The sequence below is a fragment of the Dermacentor silvarum genome, chromosome 4 (assembly GCF_013339745.2).
Source record: "Dermacentor silvarum isolate Dsil-2018 chromosome 4, BIME_Dsil_1.4, whole genome shotgun sequence".
Taxonomy (NCBI): domain Eukaryota; kingdom Metazoa; phylum Arthropoda; class Arachnida; order Ixodida; family Ixodidae; genus Dermacentor; species Dermacentor silvarum.
Window position 1 is genome coordinate 38,730,259 of NC_051157.2, and position 24,412 is coordinate 38,754,670.

Genomic DNA, 24,412 nt, shown 5'->3' on the forward strand with positions numbered 1-24,412 from the left:
TTTCCCCCCGTATTTTACACCCAAAAAGAAAGACAACATACCACTGAAGAAACCTTTCTCATCTCTAACAAACGTGGCACAGTCGCACAAGCAAAGACAAATTACTCTTAAGCTTTTAAGTAAACACGTGGGTATACATAAAGCATGGTGGCGACGAAACCACATAAACATGAGAAAAGAACGACGCTACTCCAGCCGGTCCGCTTTCCGATCACCGGCTGCCTGCCCTCCTCCCAATTAAATTCGAATTTAATTCAGATGCAAGTACATCATTCTCTGACTTGAAGTACTCAATGCTGGGCGAGTTGGTATTCCAAACTAACGAAGAATAGAGCGAATAAACAAGGGACGAGAGAAAGAAACGCGATACAAGCGCAGAAGCGCCGACTCTGAGCAATAAAACAAAAGAAACAGCTCCTTACAGCAGCTAAATCGAATACCAAATATATGTTTAAAAGTGTCCTGCATTTAATATTTCTGCGCGTTTTCGCGAGAGAGCATTCATGTGTTTAGTGTTCTATGCAGACCTGCTCTTGAGTTCTTACAAATAAATAATTTGCAACTACAGCGCGGAGATCGGTACCGACCTTTTTTTTTTTTTTTTTTTTTAATTCTCAGCAAAGGTGGGCCCCCGATTATGCAAGTCTAAAGATGTGGGCCGATCTCGAAGATAGAGAAGAAAAAATATTGAACAGGCTAGCCAATGACGCAGCCAGAACTTTTTTCTTTTTTTCAGTGTTGGTGCGCGGGGAGAGGGGACTTACTTGACCGGGGAAGGGGGGAGGGGAATTTGCAAGGCCCCATGGAAGGTGCGGGGGGTGGTAGGGGGGGTGCACGTACGCGGTGAGCAACCCCCTTGCCGATTCCCCCCTCCCCTCACGCGATAGAGTGGCGTGCGCAGTGACTCCCAGTCCATTTCACTCCAGAGTCCGAACTTCGCCTTCCAACTTGCTATTTTTATCGTTATTGTTATTATATTATTTAACTGAGGGGCTACCCCTAAGCGGCAATTCGCTTTGCTGATGCTTGCTGCTCTGCCTTGCGCAACACGCAATGAAGCAGTTCTACACCGAACCAACGGACGCACCATCTCTATTCAGTTCTCGAGGACCGGATGGACACCGAGTTGAAAGCGAAACGACCTGAAGGAACCGAAAGGAGCGCTAGCCGAGAACGCCTGTAACTACTACAACCAATAAGTTCAAATTTAGCGGGAAATAGTAAATTCTTGGTATGTGCTGCCACCCCGTGCATTATGTGTACACTTCTTGTCACGAAGCACACGCCATCTATCGTTTACGAGTTCAAAATTTACGCCACGCGCATGTGGTCTGTCCGCTTCGCTCGTCGCCGCCGGTGTCATGCGGTCAGCAGTGTGGAAGCCGTGGCAGTGCGAAGGTCCTTGAAAGTATGCGGAAAACACGCTTTCCGTGACTAGCATTCTAATTAAAGCAGGCTCAGAGAACGCTGATTTCTACATCGACGAGACAAAGCGTAAGTTGCTTTCACTTGACTCGTTCTCTACGGACGGGCCGCACGTCCTTCCGGTCGTGCGGACGATCCGCACGGATCACCCGCCCGACACTTGATCTTCGGTTTCATTTCAGCGGGCAGCATGTCGAACCCGCTTCCGACCGAGCTGCACGACCTCCAGGAGCTTCGCGATCACCCGGAGATAGGAGGAACGGTGTACAAGCATTACTTAGCAGCAGCGGTCGACTTGATCGCTGGGACCGCCGGTAAGCGACGAGATTATGCAATCCTACGGGCGTCTAAAGTTGTGCTGCAAGCCACAACTGTTACTCCTGTTTCGTTTACCTGCGGCTTCTGTCGTTCTGTCGTCATGTAAAGCAATGTGTCGAAGGCAGGAAACCACACGATGCTGTTAATTAAACACCAGGATAGCCCGATTTGCATACTGGAAGTAGGCGCTTCGCGGAATGTATTCGTTTTATAAATTATACGTTAACTGTGTACGACCTGAATAAACAGTGAACCAAATTGCAGGTGTCGAATTACATGGTCTGAAGTACGTGTCTTGTCGACTGCATGCGTAGTCGCTGATAGTTGGATATTACTTTGAAGGCAGTAAATGTGCTAGCGTAACAATTCCTCGAAGAGCCAACACCGAGGTTAATGTTTCTGTTTTTTTTTTCTCTCTCTCTTTTTTCCTCAATATGCCATAAGTCAGCCATTTCCGATCGCCGCTTAATGTATGATCGCCAGCTTCCAAACATTCCTGCAGTTTTGCTTTCGCATACACGGAACGGTTTAGAGCATGGCTGCCCATACCTGCTGACTGTCCAAGTTCGACGTGCATGCGCTAATCTCATGCACGTGTCTCTTTCACCTGACAGGTGGCGCAGCCACCGTGGCCGTCGGTCAACCTCTGGACACGATCAAAGTGAAGATGCAGAGCTTCCCCGAGTTGTACCCCAGCAGCGTGAAGTGCTTTCAGAAAACTCTTTCTCAGGACGGTGTGCGGGGCTTGTATGCTGGAACCGTACCTGCCCTGGTGGCCAACGTAGCAGAGAATTCGGTTCTCTTTTGTGCCTATGGAGTGTGCCAAAGGGTTGTGCAGAAATTGGTTCGGAAGCCCAACGTACAGGAACTGAGCCCTTTGGACAACGCCTCGGCAGGTTTTCTTGCCGCTTTCTTTTCCTCGCTCACCCTCTGCCCCACAGAGCTAGTCAAGTGCAAGTTGCAGTCGATGCGAGAAAGTGCTCAAGTGAAAGGGGCCACCAGTCAGGCTGGCATGTGAGTTGCGTGAAAGTGCACACTTTCCTTTCATATTTTGTTTGTTTGGTTGAGTCGTCTTTTTTACAACATCATATATTTAATTCGGGCATCCATTCAACCCATAAATGTTAAGGACAAGCCTACATCATCTGTGCTGAGCTGTCCTCTATACTGTTTTCAACGAGCCTAGCATAGCTTGAATTTGTTCCGCTAGACGCGTGCATCCTGTGTCTCAAAATAAAGACGTAAAGTAAGTTTAGGCAGGGCATTTATCAATACGACGAAATTCATGAAATACATGAAATGTTGAAAACATGCCACAGACCTTATACTTAAGACTTCATGCTTAAAATGACATTCTGTGGTTGTTGCATGATTGCAAAAGATGTCCGTATTCTGTGACACAGGATACTTCCATCTCACGGAACATATTAAAATATTCCAGCTGTGATGGGCATGTTGAAAACAGTTTATAGGACAGCTTGGCACAAGTGTCTGTCATGACTGACCTTTTTATATAAAGCCATCAAATATAAACATCACAGATTAACCCCTTCTGTGACACGGTATTATCACGAATTCTGACCAATATTGGCCAAATAATTTTTATAGACCACAATTGTCAACATGTTTTACCGCTCCAGAAAGAATACATTTGCTTCTTCGTGCGCTCTCCCTTAGATTGTGTGCTACCATCTAGGAAAAGAACTACCTTAGCACTGAGACAAAACTAAAGTCGTCGATGGCATTGCTGGAAAATGCAAACTACTACCACTGACGAGCTGTGCTCGTCCTTGGCCGTTTTTACCAGAAACGTGCGGACGAACCCAGCTCGTCCAATGCGTGGAAGGTGTTAACTGTCATTACTGAAGAATGAAATCAGTTGGAGGTGCAGTCAACTAAAAATGCAAGGGAAAATTATGGTTAAAAATATAGTTAGGTGTTTGCCAAGCAGTTTTAATGCTAAAAGAGAAAACAAGTATTGCAATGTGTACACATAATGTGTCAGTGAAGACATTACATCGCATGCTTATTAAATCAGTACTGTACCACCATACAGCATACATCTTCTACAAGAAATTTTCAGCAAGTTTGGTGCTTTATACTACCACCAGCTTGTTGAGCTAAAGTATGTTTTTACCCATTTCAGTGGCTCAGTGGCTATCGAGAGCATGACTGTTCTTCCACATGTTCATAAAATATTTAATAATTTGAAAAAAAAAAAAGTATACCAGGTGCTTTTTTTTTTTTTTCATTAACAGAATTTTTGTAGAATCCCCTGTGGTATATATAGCACAAATCTACCCATTGAGCTGGATTGCTTGAAGAGACAGGCATATTTGCACAAATAATCAAAAATGAATAATTGACTATAATTGATAAAATTTCACTTATCGATATTGAACTAATTACTTTAGTGCACAAGTTGCAATTTACAAATTGAAGGCAGTGGTTTCACAAGAGACATCCACTTGGAACAAATTTTGAAACTAGCTTCACTTTTGAAATAATTTAAGTGCTGTCAAACTTAAGCGGTAAAGAAGCACTGTTGTACCACTTACCCTTTTTAACAAAATTTCTTCTTATGCATTGAAGCTCAAAAACAACTAGACCACTAATGCATTTCATCACACACAGTGGGAAAACATATCTTGCAACTGGTGTCATCCTCAGAATTTGTTTCAAGTAGATATGAATTTCAAACTCAGTGGCTACAATTGATAAATTGCAATATGTGCGATACAGTAAATAGTATAAAAGTTAATTAGGGAGATTTTGGTAATTAGTTGACTATGCATTTCGATTTCTTGAGCAAATAATGTTAAACTTTTAGAGTAATCCAGCTGAAGAAGTAGAATTGTGCTACATGCCACGGGCGATCTTTAATTAAGCGTTTTGTTAATAAAAAAATGATCTTTTTAGTGCAGATGGCAGTTGTGAAACTCGTATTTAGAGCTCACAATACAATGAGACTTTGTGGGAAAGTCAGTGAGAAAAAATTGCCCGCCAATCCACCCTGTGAAGGTGGTTGGAAAGCGAAGCTTTTTACGCCACCCTCACGGTGACTGCGGCGCACTTGATATTTTGTACGTCAATGGGGACGTTGACGACTTGGCCCTTTATCCCAAACTGTCCGCCTCCGTGAGAGAGACGTCGGATTGACATGAACGGAATCCTAGGTGCTACCAGACGTTCCTCTACTATGTTTAGCGGAGGCAGATGTGCGGGGATCGGAGGATATACGTACCCGTTAGTCTTGGAGAGTTGAGGCACTTTACCTTCGAGTAACGAGTCTTTGCAGGCACCACACACTTTAAAGTTCGCAACGTCCGCTCCCGAGAAGTTACTCGATAACACGCCGAGTGCACTTTTCTTCTTCGCTGCATTCCTAACGTTTGCGATGCACGTTAGATCGTGTTGAAACCACAGTCGATCGCACACGGAGCAAGTGAACCCAAACTTTACGTCGAGAAATTTCTTCTTAAATTAGGATTAGCTCCCTTGAACTTGGCCAAATGATCAGTGTGGTACTTTCGCCGTTTCGCAGCGTTCTCCGCTTCTCGCCTCTCGTCGTCCTCGCGGCGGGCGCTCCTCTTGCGTTCGGCGTCTCTGACGACGTATGTTGGGTCCTGCTGCCTGACCTGACGCACACGTTCCGCTTCTCTAGCGGCATATGCTGGGTCCTGCTGCCTGGCATGACGCATACGTTCGGCATCTTGTGCGAGAGCTGCTGGGTTTTGCCTACAACGCTGTTGAGCGAGGCGATTTTGTTCTTTTCGCCGAGCCTTATATTCGCGCTCTTCTTCTGCCGTCTTTACTTTCCGTGGTCTACCCATAGTGGGGTAGTCTAGAAAATGAACCGAAGCAGTTACTAGGCTGGAAGGGTTTCGAATGACGTCAACCCTCTTTCAAGCAGCTGCATAAGCTTTGCAACAGCTGCAATCTAATCTTACGGACCGCGCCGAGCCTGTTTTCGTTGTTTGCCCGCAGCCCTTATCATCCATCATGTTGGCTCATCACTTTGAAGCTTGTTTTTGTGGTTTTTCTTGCGAAAACGAGTGCTTAGTTGTACGCTGAATGCCTGAATTTAAGTAAGCTATACTGCTATACCTGCAATAGTTAGCGGTTCGTCGGGATCGTTTTTTTATTACAACGACGGACACGACAGAACCCTTGGCTGGTAGAGGTACAAAGCTTCGCTTTAAAAAATTTAAGAAAACGCTAAGATGAAAGGCACACGTGGAGGTCCCCATGTATAGCATGCAGCGAGAAAACTGTTCACAAGATGATTTTGTCTCGTGACTGCTGCTACATAGGTCAAACATGCTGTTTGGTATAGTTGGATATAGTACCCTTTGGTACCATCCAACACTAAAATGCTTCATTGATTTATTCATAGTAAGCTTGCCGTAGTTTATTGTCATTCTTCCATGTTAACTAAAAAATACTGAGCTGTAATTGTTTCATCATACCTTTGTTGCAGTTAAGTTACTGTAGTGTTTTATAACTGCATTTTTGTCAGTTGTACTGATGTGCACTGAAAGTATTATGGTACTTAGACATATAATTATTATTATTTTCTTTTCATCATGTTGTTGACACAAGAGTGGTTTTTACATTGTCTTGCAGTGGAACGTGGCAGCTTACCAGGCAAATTTACAGACAAGATGGCTTCCTGGGATTTTTCAAAGGTTTTTCAGCTACACTTGTCAGGGAGATGCCTGGATATTTCTGTTTCTTTGGAGGCTACGAGGGAGCTCGTCACTTACTCACACCACCAGGAAAGACGAAAGATGAAATAGGTGAGCCTGGCTCGCACTCACTAGGTCAGAACTTGCACTGTTTTGTGGCAAAATCACGAAGAGCTGGCAATGATGGGCCCTCTTCTCTTGCACTGTGTGTGCGAATGGGTGCTATGTTTCCTCATGCTTTGGACTCCTGTGCCATGGGAGCTTTTGAGCATTCTTCGGTCAATGCAGATTGAATTCAGTGCTGATGACGGACTGCTACATGGCCATTTTCAAGCATTCTTGGCTTCAATCTCGCTGTATACTTATATTTCATGCTTTGATTGCAATGAAAGTTGCATACAGGTCACTGGCAGTGAAGGTCGAAACTGTGCATGAGATAGCATTACTAGTTTAGCTGTGATTTCTATGTTGATTTAGCTTTACCTTTAGTCCGGCATATTCTGTAGGTATCAGTGTAACTTTGCGTCCTTGTTTTTTGGTTTTTTTTTATCAACAGGTGTTGCCAGAACTATCGTTAGTGGTGGTGTAGGTGGCACGTGCCTTTGGCTTTCTATCTTCCCTGCTGACGTTATCAAATCTCGCATTCAGATCTCCGGATCCAATGAGCCGGCTCTGTCTGTAGCGAGATCCATAATGCGTACTGAAGGTGAGTTAGCAGTCCACCAAAGCTGGTTTAGGGGCTGTAGTTACTATGTAACAACTGCAGATGTCTGAGCTGCAGGTGTTGCTAAAACCTAAGGATGAGATTATAATGAATGCAATGTATACACAAGAAACACTTATCATTATATTTTTCTGATTTGTCTCGTCTGTGCATTTTAGTAATGTTTACAGCTTGAAAATAAGTAGTTGTCAATCTGTGACCCGCCCGCCTCCACCTTATATTCCCTGAAGTTTACAATACCCCCAACTGCCGGTGCTGTGGCACTCACCCGGCTACGCTTCCGCATATGCTGTGGGAGTGCCCAGCACAGTACACACATATTAACACCACGACCCTCTCGTTGAGGTTGCGTGAGGCTCTGCGGAGCTCCGCCCTCGACGACCAAACCTGGGCGACCCAGCACGCCCGTGAGGCGGCGGCGAGGCAAGCCCTCGACGTCCCCTCATGGGAGGCTTAGGCCCGGCCATCTTAAAGTGCTGGTTCCGCAATAAATGTTTATTCCTCCTCCTCAATCTGTCAGCGACATCAGAGATGCTTAAAGGGGAAGATGGTAGGATAAACGAATCAAAACGTGGGTTTCTAGGTTTTAGCATACAAAAACTAGTATACAACACCTCGGGAACATGGCAGTAACAGTCAGCGTGGACAACCACTCCAAGCCATTTGAAATGGCACCAAAGCCACGCACCCTGGTATTTAAATGCGTGCTGTTTGTCTTTTCTAGTCGTCTTAGCTGTTTCAATTGGTATATTTGCAGGTTTTATTGAATAATGTGACTTCATTATGCAAAACCCATTAGGTTATGACATGCTTGTTAGCCGTCACTACAAATTTTGATAGTGAGTGGCCTGCTGTAGTGTATTGCGTCTACGAGACTGCTTTGTTGATGTTCACTGAATTTTGACCGCGTTTTCTCGCCATATTATAGTGAAGCTTTTAAAGCTTACAGGGAATCATACTGTCAACAATCTGAACCTAAAATATTAAATTGTTCTTAATGTCATGCTGGCAAAAAAAATTTTTATCTCAATATCCTCCTCTTTTAAGTAACGGGAAGTGTGAAGAATATTTTTTTTTTCTAAAGATGGTGCTTCTACATACTAAAATTTTTAGGTCCAATTTGAAGACAGTAATATGTAGAATGTACCGGCCAATTTGAATTGTCACTCTGTCAATAGTTTTAAAAAAGGTACATTGAAATCTGAAACTCCATCTGAAATGTGATAGATAATTAAAGAAAATATGGAACGTTCAGCGTCAAAAAAGATGCTCCTCCACACGGCATAGAAAATTTCAGATTATCATCTGAAATCAAGAGTAAGTTAACAGGCATAGCCATGACCAAAGTAGCATTAAAAAATAATAATAATTCAATTCTGTGGTTTTTTTCGTGCCAAAACCACGATATAATTACGAGGCATGCTGTAGTGGTGGAATCTTGATTAATTTTGACCACATAGAATTCTTTAACGTGCATACGGGCGTTTCATGCATTTTGCCCCCATCAAAATGCGGCCGCCGTGGAGAGGATTTGATCCCACGCCCTCAGACTTAGCAGCGCTATGCCAAAGCCACTATGTGACCAGCGGCTGTGCATGAAGGTGCTAAGGTGTTCTTTAATGGAACTAATTTATTGCAGCATAGTTCCACGCCCTCGGACTTAGCAGCGCTATGCCAAAGCCACTATGTGACCAGCGGCTGTGCATGAAGGTGCTAAGGCGTTCTTTAATGGAACTAATTTAATGTAGCATAGTTACAAAAAAAGAAAAAGAAATCATTGGTTGTTGTTGCCTCATGACACAGTCTTTTTTTTTTATTTCTTTCAGGCATTCTAGCCCTTTACAATGGATTGGGACCAACTTTGTTGAGAACATTTCCAGCAACTGGAGCCCTTTTTCTCGCATATGAGTACACAAGGAAAACACTAAACACTGCTTTCGGCATTGAATGAGAGATTATTCTCTGTTGTTATTGGTGTATGTGTGAATGGCTCATATATAAAAATATACGTGTACTATCGTTGATGTTGCAGGTACCTGTACTTCTTTGGCCTCATATGCTTCATGGGCTTTTCAAAAGCATGGGCTCTTCTGCATAGGCTGTCTCATCTGCAATGCATGCACCCTGCCACAACATATGCAAAGCATGTCGCACTCAAGCCGGCCATGGCTGACTTGTCCACTGTGATGTGATACGATCACTAAGGGACAGGAACACTGTACAAAAGCAACACAACAGGGCACTGAATGAACTGAATCTTTGTTCCAATACTTGTTTGAACTGCACTGCAAGTTGCTGGTAGGTCAAGTAAAATGCACCGTGGGAGTAAGTAAACATGTCTGTTCCGTACTGCAAAAGCTGCATCTTTGCAGAGAGTCAGTGTAGAGATAAAAGTAAAAAGCTTGCTAAACTCAACTGCGTATGAGCATGACGAACCCCGATGTCTGAAGAAATGCTGCAGCCCAGAGATTAAACTGTGGTGGGTGACAGCCCACCTGAAGTGTATGACATGTGGATCACTGGTGAGTCGTGTCACACGAGATCTAGACTTCATGATAATAGAAGTGTTAAATAGACAGTGGATTCTGTGAAAGGAGCTAATGGAGGGCTAGCTAATTAGCTCAGTCTGATGGTCACAGACCAGTGTGAATCATGACCGTTTGTATGCAACCAAGAGCCCGAGCCTCCTTATGGACAAGACATATTTTACAGTCTCATTTGCAAACAGCGTAATGCGTTCCAGCACTTCATATGTGTGCTAAAACAATAGACCGCTAAAAGGTAAGTAAAGCTACTGAGGACTTGCAGCTGTAATGCTGCAGCCAGCAGATGCGTGTATGGCGGATCATGACATTGATGGAGGCTGAAGTTCAAACATGGCAGGTTGTAAATCAGCTGATAACTTATGCTTCATGAGGTAGCAAGGAGAAAGCTTTTCCTAGTTCACTCCTACCTGTACATACATGAATGAAAAAATAACTGCTCAGCAATTGTTCACTCGACGTACATTCCATTTAGATCTAGAGACTGGCAGAAAAGGGAATTTGCATTTAGAGACATAATTTCTTGCATATGAGAATTGTCCAAAATCTCACTTTAATGTTTTATTGACTATGCTGGAGGTATTACAAAACAAAAAGCAGACAAATTAACTTTATATTCTAATGCAAAATTATTGTCTGTTGGTTGCATCAATATTGCATAGATACTATTTAGCATTTAGAGTTTCCTACAAGATGTAAAGACCTTTATGCTATTTAGAAATCAATGTCAAGCCAATTATCTTCCCAATGTAGATGGATAATTTTGCTATTTCTGATAACTGTAGAAAGCTATGGGCCCAAAATATAAATTGTGTTTTCCATCAGTCACCACACTCTAAATGTGCCACCAACTTGAATTTGGTTTTCTGCTTGAAAGCATTTTTGTGTTTCACTTGTATTCAAATAAAAATATCAGAGCTGTGCCTGATCTACTGTTTCCTCTAAGTGCAGCTTTGATCATTCTATAATTGTAGTGTTAATTACCTTCCATGACCTGCTGTGCAATAGTGTCGAGGTACACGTACTGCTGCTTTGTGTTGGCGACAGGCAATAGTAGAGTGATGGGCAGTCAGCCTATAGAATCTGTGCAAGAATACGTATTATCTCTGCCAATTACTCACTGGGGTCCATGATCATGAGAAAGTAAATGACAGAGGAATAAAAATGGGTTGCAGCGCATACGGCAACATGACCAGGTCATAACTGAAAGCTTACTGCTATTCAACAGTTACTGCTATTCTAGTCGACATTAAGAGGAAGAAATGGGTTCGGGCCGGCCATGCAATGCATAGGGAAAATAACGAGTGGTCCATTATCGCAGGCCTTGCCCCTCTGCGAGCGCATTTACGCGCCCGCTCTGTCTATCCGTTTGTGCGTGTCGGTTCCATGTCCTTGCTGCAACGACACACGTTTGACAGCTCGGCATGAAAGCACGACAGTCACACAGAGTAGCTGGATCCTGAATGAATGCATAGGTAGCTAGGGCGTCTGCTAACTCCACCAAGTTACCAAAGCGATCTAACGCATTAAGATTATCTACTCTCGCTAACCTGATGTAACAAAACTGTAATCAAGAACGTCGTATCCACCATCCACATCGTCCACACAGCGCATCATTTATTAATAAAGGAGATGATTTGCTCGTATAAAGGCGGCGTTCCACATCTTTACACGATGATGATGATGATGATGTTGTAATGTCTCGGCTATTTGCACGTCTTCTATCCCGTGCCATCCCGTCGAAATAGTTGCCGGCTGCTAAGGCGCCTTTCGCGCGCATTTTTCGTTTCCTACGTAGCATTTTACCAAACAGACGCTTGACCTGTAACGAAAATGAGCTTGTGGGTGGACAAACATCGACCCTCCAACCTTTCGAAACTTGACTACCACCAGGAACAGGCGGCTTACTTGAAGAAATTGGTAAGTGCATGTGCGTCGTCTGTTTTCTATGTTCAAAATCGAAGTCTGATTATTCTGATTGTTCATGTCTTTCTATTGCTTCCGATCACATCGACACGCGGTTAAAACACATTACATAAAATGTTAAAGCGCTTCAAACAGCGTTAGTGGTAACGCCTGCAGACGCAGCGCAGGCAGGCACCTCCTTGACTTCCTTGTGCAAATTGGTGTCTTATAAGAGAAACTCGGGTTTTGGCTACGTGCTCGCGCTGTTGCTACATTCCTGGGAGCTAGTCATTTGAATAAGGGTGAGATCACTTTTGTCATGGACATTTTAGTCGGTAAGCAGCGCACCAGGAGCTTACCAAACGCTTACTGCTCATCTCGTAAAGCGCGAGAATCGGTAAAATATATACACAATCATTTCAGTATGAACCACTGACCTCGGCACTGCGATGTTACAATGAACAAACTTACCGGACTGCGAAACAGCGCTTTCAAGGCGTTGGAATGCAGGGCTGTGCTTGACAGACCGCCAGCAATTTCCTTGCTAACGGTGTCAACTGCAGACTTGCAGTACGACAGTTTGTCTTCTCGAGTCCACGACGTGCATGACTTCGTTCACTCGTTGTTCTTTGGCGCTCTCTTTCACTACTGACTACCTTCATCTGTCGTCATGACTGTGTTCACCTGTCATTGTATATGAACTGTTTGCTTTCACTTGTCAGGTCCATGGCGGTGACTTTCCACACCTGCTTGTATATGGACCGTCCGGAGCCGGAAAGAAGACACGAATTATGTGTGTCCTGCGAGAGCTGTATGGCGCTGGAGTGGAGAGGCTGAGGATCGAGCATCAGAACTTTGTTACGCCATCTAAGAAAAAGATAGAGATTGTCACTGTTGCTAGCAACTACCACATTGAGGTGAATCCGAGGTGAGCGCCACTGGCTACAGCTCTGGCACTAGTTCAGACGATTCCAACCACAGCGATGAAAAAGGACAGTATTTGATTTGTCGCCTTATGTTAGAAAAGGTCAGGTCAAATACCTGGCATGTGTTCAAATTAACATTTCGAGCCTTAGTCTCAATGACAATTATTTGATTGCTTACTTGTTACCATTCAGCACTGGCTTACCACCGATTTGCATGACAGCACATGGATGAGAAAAAAAAAAAAAGACACACACACACACAAATGTTTGTGTTTGTTTCTTTCCTTGCCTGTGTATGTATGTACTCGAAAATCATGAGTTACTGGCAAACCCATTGTGATATCTTGAAGAATGGCTTACGGTCTGCTCGAAGTAAAAAGAACTGACAACGAATTTGCTTGGAAGCTATGACTGCTTTAAACTCTTCTGAGTAGAAAATATTTCTTGTGGGCTTTGCTTTTGCACATTGTGCAACAGCTTTATTGGGTGCAGCTGCCTAGAAATTGCTTGCCATTAATCAGCTACATTTCCACACCCACAAGTCTTCCATCATGTACATTGCTGAGGGGCACTTAAGTACTATTGACGAGAAGCATCAGATGCCTTTGTTAAGACTTGGCAACTTGGCCCTTCCCTGCTTCACGAGGATAAAGCTGCCATGCGTGCTGGTTAGCATTATGTTTAATTTTGTTTGTAGACAGTATTTAAGTGCCATGCCAAAACGTTTTGCATCTGGCCATCTAGTTGGCAACACGAGCAGCACTGGTATGTAAATATATTTTCAATGAGCACTTTGACCTATATTTATGGTTATATGGTAGGTAACAATGCACTATTGAGAAAAAGAAGGCACGTGACGAGTCTTAAGATTCTGTCGTAGTTCATACTTGCATAGGAAATGATGAAGAAAAAAAAAAAATGACGCCATAGTGGTAGTGTTGTGCCCCTTTTCCTCCTGGTAGTTTGTGCCCCTTTTCAACTGGGCTGCTTAAAACATGAACTTCTAAATTGTGGGATCATTCTGAACAGTTGAAGGTATTCATGATGCTAACCAGCAAATATGTACGATGTAACAGTGTTCATTAACATTCACATCTGCATTTCTCTATGTGCACCTGTATTTCATGCTTACTTATGAACAATACTTTTCAGCGAAGCTGGCATCCATGACAGAGTTGTGGTTCAAGAGTTGCTGAAGACAGTTGCACAAACCCAGCAGCTTGAGAGCAGTGCCCAGAGAGAGTTTAAAGGCATGTATACACAGCTCAGCTCCACATGCTTGATCCTTTAGTCTGTGCTGTTCTCATGTTCCCTTATTTGTGCAGTGGTCATACTAACGGAAGTGGACAAGCTGACCAAGGATGCCCAGCATGCCCTTCGACGCACCATGGAGAAGTACATGGCAACGTGCCGGCTGATCCTGTGTTGCAACTCATGTAGTAAAGTGATTCCTGCTATAAGGAGCAGGTGCCTTGCGATCAGGGTGGCTGCACCATCTGTTGATGAGGTAAGTTGCTCTGCCACAACTGGAAGGCTTACCATATTTACTGGTGTATAAGTCGCATTTTCTTTTCTGAATTTTTTATTTATGCGTCATATAGAACGGTGTGACTTAAATATGCTTTCTTTTGGGAGGGGGGGGAACTGCCATCAAAATCGGATTGGATGCTATGGCCACGCAAAGCACACTGGGTTGACCTCCTGGCAGTTGCTACGGGTTGTGTGGGTGCTACGGAGGTACTGGCTTTGTCTCGTGTTCGAGTTGCTGAGCGCCGTGTGAAAAGGAAGGCGCAGCAACAGAAGTGGCGGCAGGTTGACCGACTCCGAAGTCACCGCATCTGCAGATCCCTTTCAAGATACGGCACGTGCCGCTCCGCAAACTACACAGTTGCTACCAGAGTGACCTGCATTCACGAAGTGAAACGTCACTAATTTTTTAAATCGCTTACCGAATGAACAGGTGCGTCTTATACACCAGTGCGACATATATATATATATATATATTTTTTTTTTTTTCGGAAAAACTTCAGTTTTGAGGGGGTGCAACTTATACAAAGGTGCGACTTATAGACAGGAAAATACGGTACTTCGCCCCTTTGTCTTTACTTACAGTACTGTAAGCAAGTCATTGCCATAAAAATGCATGCAGGTAACATGTTACCATACCTGGCTGCACCAGCAACGTACAGAGTGCACTATAAACTCCCTGCACAATTGCCTGTCACAACTGGAAGGCTAGCTCTCACTCTTCATTTACTAGACTCTTTATTATCTTTATTTCTACTTTTTCAGCTTTACAATAGAAACAAAGTAGGCATTTGCTGAATAGGTGGACATGCTAAGTATGCTCAATTACTCGTATGTGTCTCGCAACATAAAGAACAAAATCATCTTCCTTTGATATTGTGGTATGCAGATAACAGGTGGACACACCAAAACCATTTAAACACGAAAACCTGTGTCAGTGTCCAGCACCTTTTTGAATGAAGCTGCTGCATTGGCTGTGTCATTCAAGTTTTGCGCGCCTTTAATATATGCTTCAGTAGTGTGCATGTAACCACTTGACGGTGCCAGGTTTGAAACTAGCATAAGTGCAGTGGAACATGAAGTTCTCAGAAAATTAAGCAGTCTTAAAGGAAGGAGAAATGGAAAGAAAATTGACATGTACACAATGTAATTAAAAATAAATTGAAACCCAAGCGATTCTGAAACTACTTCAATACCTTGTTCCATTTCGAGATTCAGCTGCATTTGCAACAGTGGTTTAAACCAGACTTGTGCACTTGGGACTACTCCATGCATGGAAACTGGCTACAGAGTGATCACATGTTGTTCCCTGTTTGTGTATCAGTTTATGCTGATAGCACACAAGAATAGTAACATAACTATTTATGGTATATATTCCTGAAAACCACCACATTTTGCTTCTTCAGGTCATTACAGTGCTGAATCTTGTTGCACGAAGAGAAGGCATCACACTTCCAGACACCCTTGCCCAAGCTATAGCAGCGCAGAGTCATCGTAACCTGAGGCGGGCCGTGCTAATGCTCGAGGCGTGCCGAGCTCAGCAGTAAGCATCCCGATGTTTCTTTCAAAGCCACTAATTACAGTTTAATTTACTTTTCTGCTCTGCCAACTCCTTGTTTGCGTCTAGAAAAAGCTAAACACAAGCATCTCGGAGCTTTTGTTTAAGTCCTTTCTAGATGGAAATTTTGTCTGCCCCGTGTTCACAACAAGAGCAGCCTCAATAATTTTTAAGTTTTTGCAATGCAACAGTGCTTAAATAAGGCATTATCGACATTCTCAAAGTATTCAGCTGATAAAAATTTATGTTCGAATTACCTAACTCTCATGTCCACGAGCTGTTAGTATTCGTTCCCCTCTTTTGAGTCTGGCAGATTTTGCAGAAATTGCTGCAGTGGTTTCTAAATGAGCGCATCTGAAAGTATTATATGGAACAAGTTCTGCTACTTCTGAGAAAAACTAGCCTCTGCTCGAACAAAAATACAGTGCATTGCATTCAGCACGAGCTCTATGTAGGTGAAATTTTAGATAAGCTGCACAGTCCGAAAACTTTCATTTTGTCTTTCTTATGTTTAGTTCACTTTCTTAAGTTTAACTTCTGATAAGACAATCAATGTGCCTCCATGTTCGTCGTGAAGGTAGTCTATTATACATTGTACATATGTTTTACTGCATGAAACAGCTTTTAATGTTTTTGTCTGTAGTCGTGGCATCCTAAGAATACACCGCTGTCCAAGTCAATGAGAATATGTATAGATGTGCCAGCCAATTTTGTTAACCTGTTTCCTCAATTTCATGGCGGAGGCAAACATCTTCAACATCAGTGTCCTTCAGAAAATATGCTTCAGAGTGCGGGAGCACAGGAGTCAAGTGCAGTGCGATTTCGTAGTTCTGCAATAAAATTACAATAGGATTGTTACAAAATGCAATTTTGTTGCCGGAGCTTTTACCAAGTTCCTAGGTTGTCACTGAGTATAACATGAAATGAAAATTTGTGTCCTACCTGACAATCTCTGGACAATTAATTTTTGTCTTCGACCACCTACGCTTTCCAGATTATGGTATGACTTGAAGCAAACCCATTGTGGATACGTTATACCCGCTGGCCTGCAGAGGCCAATTGTGTGCAGGTTGAGAGCTTTTCAGCACCCATAAAAAAAATTCTTGCAGGAAGATGGTGTGTGGTGGTACCTTGCAACATGTACCGTGCTATGGCATTAACCCCTTTACCCCCCGAATTATTTTTGAAGACACATTCCCAAATTACCGTGTTTTTTTTTTCTTTTTTAGCATGATATGGATGGAATAGGCACATTAAATAAATGGAAGACAATGTAAGCAAGACACAAAACAATATTTATTGCTGGAGAAAAAAAAAATTAAGTATAGGAAGAAAGTTGGTTTCTCTGCATGATGTCATTTTCCTTGTTGTTAATGTTAAAAACATTTCAACCAAGCATTTGGTAATGGTATTGTAGTGCCATCTATGCATAAAAGAGAGAACTAGATGCATGGACTTGCTCAGATTGTCTTTGGCAGGAGTTTGCCGTGGACAACCCCAGCTCGTCCACAGTAGACGGCGTACAAAATGTGTGAACGTGCTGAGCTCGTCTATGGGAAGTGACATTTGTGCTGCACGTGTCATACACACCCGCTTTCTCCGACTCCTTATTTTGCCAGAACAAATGTATTAAAATTCTAAATCTTTCCAAAAACAATTAGCGGCTGAAATAATGTCACCTGACTGCCTGTTGTCCATTGGACAGTTGAATGCTACTGCTTAAATTGCTTTCTACCCCCTCTTTTTGTTTCTTGTTTTATTGTCTAATTATCTCTTTTTTGTATTTGATTTCGATTGATGTTGTGTACCTTGTTTATGTATTTTCACTTACAGGTAGTATCAATGACATGCAATACTTTACTGTTGCATTTATATTTGGCACTTGTAGCAATTTTTCATTTTGACTTCCATTAATATTATAACTATATTCTCACTATTGTTGTTGATAGTTGTATCCTGCTTTGTATATTGCCCCTCCTGCTTGGGCCATGTGACCTGCAGTTTTTCTATAAATAAAGAAAATAAAAGGTTAAGTATTGGCAGACAATTAGGGGTTTCATTAAAGGGCACTCCTTGAAGCTGTCTTTGTGAACGGAAATTTAATGCCACAGGCACGCACTTCTTCTACAGATACCCATTCTCAGATAACCAAAAGGTGCGCCAGCCCGACTGGGAGCTGTACCTTGAAGAAACCGCAAAGATGATCGTTCAAGAACAGAGTGTCAAGAGGTGAGCCAAATGTACTAGCTTGCAGTCTGTAGCAAATGGGCTTTGGAATAATTAGCTGCACCCTACTTGAACTCGTATGCTAGCACTTCCATTGTCTTTTGTTACACAGACAACTTTAGCTAAAGAGAGAGAAACCTTTCAAGCACAAAGGCTTGTCAATGCTCAGTCATAGTTAATGCCAGTAATGCTCACTGCTACCAAGTCATGTGCAAGCATTTTGGGTGCACAGTGTGCTTGCTGCTAACTGGTTCTCACACTGACACTGCAACTTGTGCACGTGCAGTTTGTGCACATGTGTGTGTTGGATCAGATTCTGTACTTAAAGGGACACTATAGAGAAATACCAAATCAATTTAGGCTGATAAAGTGTTCTTTAAAAACCATTTTCTATAATAAAAAAGAAAAAAAAGTTGATTGTTACTAAAAAAAATGAAGGTCAGTTTAACTTTTTGAATTTCGTGCCTAAACCCAAGCGCCGGTACATCAGTCTGACAAAGTGTATTTCAATGTATTTTTCGTATTTAGGCCATTGCAGCTCAGTAGACGTTCTTGAAACTTGCTAACTTCAGTCTTTGGGTCCTCTAGAATGCAATGCAGTCAATCTTTAGCCATGTTTATAAACTGCGCAAAAAAACGAGGACAAAAAAAAAAGAAACACGCGACACCACGAGCGCAGACTGCCAACTGTTTATTTCTGGATGATATAGTTTGATGATATAGTAAGAACGGCTCTTGGTTAGTTTGGTGATCGTCTGTCGCAATCCTGTTTTACATTGTTACCCAGCAGATATTTTTTTTGTTTGTTTGTTTATCGGCACATGTGACAATGACATTGCGGGCACGTGTTCAGGATCATGAATGAAATATATGCTGCTTGCTTTCCAGAATAAACAGTTGGCAGTCTGCCAGTACCCAGGATCTCTGCCAGGGGGGGGTTGACAGTTTGCCAATACCATCTAAACAGCACTAATTTCGATTTCTTCACGGGAAATTGTCGAAAAAATGCGCTTTTTGCGAGTGTGCAGACGATTGCGCGTCTTACATCTTAGTTGCAGTACTCAAATGCGTAAGGAAAGAAAAGGGGTTAAACAAAAGGGGGAGTTAAGTCGGCCTCAGGGGGGGGTTACAACCCCCGAATCCCCCCCCCCCCCCCCCCGTCGGTGCGCCACTGCAGTCTGCGCTCGTGGTGTCGTGTGTGTTTCTTTCTTGTGTCCTCGTTTTTTTCGTTCAGTTTATAAACGTCTAAAAGCTATGAACCAACTAGCCCGCCAGAACGTCCTACTTTACCCATGAAAAATTAACTAAGCCCGAGTCGATGCCGTCATAATCCATGATGTCACGTTGAGGTAATATGGGAACTTACTAGGAGTATGAGAACTTACTCCGATGTACAGGGCTAATAAAAAAGTAAGATGTTCACTAGGGGCTCACAGTACCTTACTGTCATCCCCTAGTCAACGCATTGAAAGGAACTAGGAGGTGTGTCTGCATTTTGCAGATTCACTCGCATTTGTGATGGTGGGATTCAGGCTTTGACACTTAGTTTTTGGACTGCATCATGCTTACAAAGTGGCTGTGGAGCGTTCGCACTTCGTACTCTTGCACGTAATACGCATGCTTTGTTTTTCTCTGCTTCGCATTGTACGATCGCTTATTGTATGGTGCTAGTGCGGCAAGAGCATTCCCAATCTACTTTGGCAGCATGTGGTAATCTATACATTTCCAATTTCAGGTTGTCTGAAGTAAGAGCTCGCCTTTATGAGCTTTTGACCCATCTCATCCCGCCAGATGTCATCTTGAAGGTTAGTTTTTAAGAAATGTGCCTTTTTGCAACATATCTGGGATATCAAAGCCACAAATGCAGGGCTGGATCAGTGGAAACAACCGGTGGTGCACACCTTTCAACACAGTGGCGCACCAACGGGAGGTGTTTCGGGTGTGGTAACCCACCCCCATATTTCTAAAATGTGCCTCCACTCAACACTCCATCTCGACTCAGAAAAGTTGACAGTAGCACCTCTCCTTGGCAGAAGTGGTCACTGCGCTTCAATGACATCTGCAGCAACTCTTGAGAAGCGCAGTGTCAATTTCAGTCAAGGGGTGGTGCTGCACTAAACTCGATGGAGTGGAGAAAGTGCTTCGACTGGAGGATCGTTTGAGAATACGCAAGTCGGTGTGCTCCCACCAGTCAATTTTGTCGATGTTGCTCTGTGCTGGAAAGAATGTTTCAAGCAAGTGGCTTGTTCATTAACCCTTTGCAGAAGGTAAAAAAAAGTTGGAAAAAAAAAAAAAAAAGAAACTTGCCAGAAAGACAGATTTTTCATTTTATTTTTTCATGCAAGCAAGACCATGCGAAACATTTGTTAGAAAGGTGAACTTCACTAGAACAAATTATAATTTATCACTGTAAGGAAGGTGGGCTTCACTGCACGCAGTTTATTCTATGCTCCCAGCTTCACTCTTCAGCAGCTCTCGAGCCATCTGATGTTATTTATAATCACAAAAGAAACATGCGCCATCTGAAAGAAGCGCGGTGCAACACAGGAGCTCAAATCGTCTTTAGGCCTGCACGAAGAACAAAAAAGCGCTAGACAAGCTGGTATCATCATTCGTCCTTATTGTGATTGCAAGTACGCACTTGATTAGCTGAGCTTGTCTTCTATCCTTAAAGGGTTAAAAACACAGCAGGCCAACAAAAATTGTGAGATTTGCTTGAATAAGCTACAATATACCCATACCCTCTTCCTATTTGTAAAGCTAGATTTTCTGCGAGGCAGTTTGCCCAACTAATGGCAGTGCAGTCATTTTTTTTAACAGCATGTACGAGCACAGTTTGCTTGTATTATGTTAACATGACTATCATGATGAAACCACACTCAAGAGACAAGCCCCAGCATGTGCAACTAACATTTCATCTTCATTTGAACAATGACTGGTGCCACCATTACACTTTAAAAACAGTTTACAGCCTTTTTCCCAGAACAAATGTAATGATCTATTGTGCGTGCCTCTTAACAGCGAAGCTGTTAAAGCTGGAGGAGAAACATCCGAAGTCCGCAGAAATCTCCACGCCATTGCCTAGCAACAATCAAGCCACAGCTGCGCACCACGTGGCCCAACCTCGCCTAGCCGCGCATGCGCCGAAGCAGTGGCGATGACGTCAGCTCGCGTTGCCTAATAACCGCCGGCGCAGGTGCGCACTCGCTTCGCCCAACACAGACACGGCTCCACCGGGCTCCGCCAGCTGCGCTCTACTGCGCATGCGCCGTGACGTCATTCCTGTGTATCGTCGGCTGTGCGCAGCCTGTACACTGTGCATAGCTTTTGCCCCACTTCCCCTACGTGTGCTTGGACTACAAGTGCTTCGCGAGGCGTTCCCCGATGCCACGGACCACGAGGAAATGCTTATACACTTCGTATAACTTAGCATCACTTCGTATAGCCACGACCAGCTAGGAACCGATCAGCTCTGCTGCGTCCTTAGCCTTGCGCCACTAGTGCAAGTTACCCCGAATTTTTTTTTCTTTAACAGTGTGTGCCGGGTACTTCCAGGTCACGACCATGTGTTATCAGCATGACATGACATTCTTGACAAAAAAAAAATAGCTAGCGCAGAGTTCTCAAGAAATGCAAGCATGGCTGATGATTATTGTTGTGGAACGATACATCCCAAAGTGTGTGAACTACTTTGAGAGAGTAGTTTGGCAAATGTGCAGTGCAGAGAAGTGCACTTGTGATTTAGCAAAAGTGTCTATTCTGTTGTCACAAGTTTATTAAAGCGAAGAGCTTTCTTTGGCTCGTTCAGCTGTTCTTGTGGTTGGTCGATAGTCGGACTCAGCAAGGAGTATGTTTGTTTGTTCAGGCTATTCATTTCTGTTTCATCATGAAGTAGTTGGTTGTCCATAGCTGAAGAAGCTGATGCAGTTACATGCAGTGCTTTGTATCTGTTTGTACATGAGCCATTTCCTGTGGCATTTCCATCAGCATGAAAAGCTACTGTAAAGAACTCCAACCATCACAAGCACTAAATCTTGTGGAAAAATCATTTATTTGTACATCTATATTTGTATTTTCACTCGGCATGAAACTTTCAGACACCTGAAAACATGCCTACTAACAACATACATATAACGAGTTCTAAATACTGATAGCACTCAAACAGGTAGTACAGTCGAACCTGCACATTTCTACAACAAAATGAATGCGCACGGTGAACTTGAACTATGGTATTTACAAGACATTTACATTAAGCAGCATCAAAGCTATGTTTGGGCAACATGTAAACAAGCACTTCCAATGCAGTGACATGATAAGAGATCACGAAAAGACACGATTAGTAATGTGCACAACATTGAATTGGCTTATCCTTGAAGTGCTACTAAGACACAAACAAGTGTTTAAAACATTCAGTATGCTCTCTCTAGACATGAGACAGAAGCCCCCTTTTTGGAGGACAGGGACGAATGAGGGCATTTGCTGTGGAAGATATTTATAAAGTATGCTGATGAGTGACTAAAATTAACAAATTTGAATTTCTGCTTCATTTCGCTGTCATCTAAGTATAACAAACAAAGAAGTATAATAGACGCTATCATCACTGGTATAGGGAAAACAAAGCACTGAAAGCAATTGGCCGCTCCCGATTTCTCAGTTGCATGCTCATAACAGTGCTTGTTTTGTTCACATGGTGCGACACTGGGAAGCAGTTTTACTTCCACTTCAAAAGGTCGAATAGGTGCAGCACATGACCATCATTGGCTCAGGTCTGTTCCAGCAGTACTTCTTTCATGGAGACCCTGCAATTCTCAGTAGCCTCCCGCTACGTGGGGCCTTGCGAAGCTTGCTGTTCGTGGTCGCGGCATGGAGTACGGCCCACTAAACGTTGTTTGTGGTGCAGGGCCTGCTGAAGCAAGTGGTGGCGAACTGTGATGGGCAGCTGAAGGGCGAGGCCACTGCCCTAGCAGCACAGTACGAGCACAGGCTGCAGCTAGGAAGCAAGGCCATCTACCACCTGGAGGCGTTTGTGGCCAAAGTCATGGCCATCTACAAGAACTTCCTTGATGAGAGCATCTCGGGATTCTTCTAGCCTGTGGCTGTATGGACTGAAATGCAGCTCTGGAAAGAAATAAATGTTTCCTTTGTATAGATGGCAGTTTAGTATTGGCATAGACAAAAAGACAGCACTAGCCTGCCTCTTTAAGTGGACCACAAACTGTAATGTTTGGTAAGATCATGAATAAAGCTCCTTAAGCGACATTTTAAGGCACAGATGCAAAGTTGAAGGTGGGCAGTAGTGACATGATTTCCATTAAGCAGAAACTAGCACCACTGTCAAGTTATCTGATTCTCACATCACATAGCTCATTAACTATGAATAGTCAATTATAGAAGCTGCAGCTGAAAATGCAATGTTAACACTGTAAAAATCAAAGCATTTTGTTTGAATATAACCACAGAAAACTTCCGTTAATTTGGCTCTGGTTAATTAGATCCTGGCCTGCACCCATGCATATCTATGAGCCCAAACTTTTGTTATTTCAATTCTAAAATTGGCCTTCGCTGGATAATTCAAGCTTGAACAGTCGGCATGCACGTGCCTGACCCCTATGGTGGCCCCAATAACAACCCCTTTAGTGACAGTGAATGTTAAATTAAAAACTGTTATTTTCACCCTCCTCTAGAGAGATTTTCAATTAATAACTGTAGCTCATGATGTCTGATTACGGTATGTACCTTAAAGGGTACATACCGTAATCCAAATCTCCACCTAGCGGATTTCCGCTGAACTATATTACGTCATATACGGTATGTACCTTTAACACGCACTTTTTTTTTCCAGGACAATTGGGCCGTAAATTGCCTGCACGGTGCAATTGAACACAATACTAAAATCGCCTTCGCGCCATTTTATGGATTAGCGCATAACACGAATGTATTTCAGCAAAACTGACCTGAGTTGTGCGACACACATTAAACCATCTTTCTTGCTGAAAGATCAGGTGCTTGTTAGATTTCTACTGTTTCGGAGCTTCAGTGTAATTTATTCGTTAGGTTTTCACTTTGGACATGTAGAAAGTGGGTACGCGTTTGATTTGGGGGTGTATTGGAATCGGGAGAATAGTGCCAAATTACGTAATCGGCTGCTTTTTTTGGATTTTTTCTGCATCTTGTTTAATTCGACCTGCCAGATAATTTAATAAATTTCGCCGGTTCTGTCAAGGTCGCATTAATGGAAATCCTGTACGTGCTTTTTTATTAATAAGTCACTGAGCCATACGAGTCATTGGCTTCATCATTGAGGAAGATTAATATGCTATGAAAGCTGATTATTAATGTGCTCAGGGTCAACAGGGGAGACAGTGAAGAGAAAAAGAACTAAACCAGTTTTAACTGCTATGCGACTCTTTCAAGACATTTTCGTTTCTTTGAAAGAAAGACAATGGTGTCAATGATGATATCCGAGGCCAAACTTCCCATTATGCAATCTGCACCCATGATGGTGCAAGTCAGTGACTCCTTGTGAGTGTTTTCCACAGGGAGCACACTTGTTCAGTGAACATACGACAATG

General features: G+C 43.0%; 2 protein-coding genes across 2 annotated transcripts; both read left to right on the top strand.

Annotated features, from left to right (window-relative positions):
* The first annotated feature begins 1,321 nt into the window (after positions 1-1,321).
* LOC119449818 (mitochondrial ornithine transporter 1) lies at positions 1,322-9,186 on the top strand. Its single transcript, XM_037713090.2, has 6 exons — positions 1,322-1,494; positions 1,608-1,739; positions 2,358-2,757; positions 6,370-6,542; positions 6,988-7,137; positions 8,982-9,186. The coding sequence occupies exons 2-6, from the start codon at positions 1,616-1,618 to the stop codon at positions 9,104-9,106; spliced, it is 972 nt and encodes a 323-aa protein (XP_037569018.1). The 5' UTR covers positions 1,322-1,494; positions 1,608-1,615; the 3' UTR covers positions 9,107-9,186.
* Positions 9,187-11,396: 2,210 nt separating this feature from the next.
* LOC119449820 (replication factor C subunit 3) lies at positions 11,397-22,976 on the top strand. Its single transcript, XM_037713092.2, has 8 exons — positions 11,397-11,618; positions 12,326-12,531; positions 13,682-13,779; positions 13,855-14,036; positions 15,463-15,599; positions 17,745-17,843; positions 19,576-19,645; positions 22,741-22,976. The coding sequence occupies exons 1-8, from the start codon at positions 11,532-11,534 to the stop codon at positions 22,927-22,929; spliced, it is 1,068 nt and encodes a 355-aa protein (XP_037569020.1). The 5' UTR covers positions 11,397-11,531; the 3' UTR covers positions 22,930-22,976.
* Positions 22,977-24,412: the final 1,436 nt, after the last annotated feature.

Coding starts and splice junctions, on each gene's coding strand:
- LOC119449818 (XM_037713090.2), top strand. CDS start 1,616: ATGTCGAACCCGCTTCCGACCGAGCTGCACGACCTCCAGGAGCTTCGC. Junction 1,740..2,357: donor CTTGATCGCTGGGACCGCCG/GTAAGCGACGAG, acceptor TTCACCTGACAG/GTGGCGCAGCCACCGTGGCC. Junction 2,758..6,369: donor GCCACCAGTCAGGCTGGCAT/GTGAGTTGCGTG, acceptor ATTGTCTTGCAG/TGGAACGTGGCAGCTTACCA.
- LOC119449820 (XM_037713092.2), top strand. CDS start 11,532: ATGAGCTTGTGGGTGGACAAACATCGACCCTCCAACCTTTCGAAACTT. Junction 11,619..12,325: donor CGGCTTACTTGAAGAAATTG/GTAAGTGCATGT, acceptor TTCACTTGTCAG/GTCCATGGCGGTGACTTTCC. Junction 17,844..19,575: donor CAAGAACAGAGTGTCAAGAG/GTGAGCCAAATG, acceptor TTCCAATTTCAG/GTTGTCTGAAGTAAGAGCTC.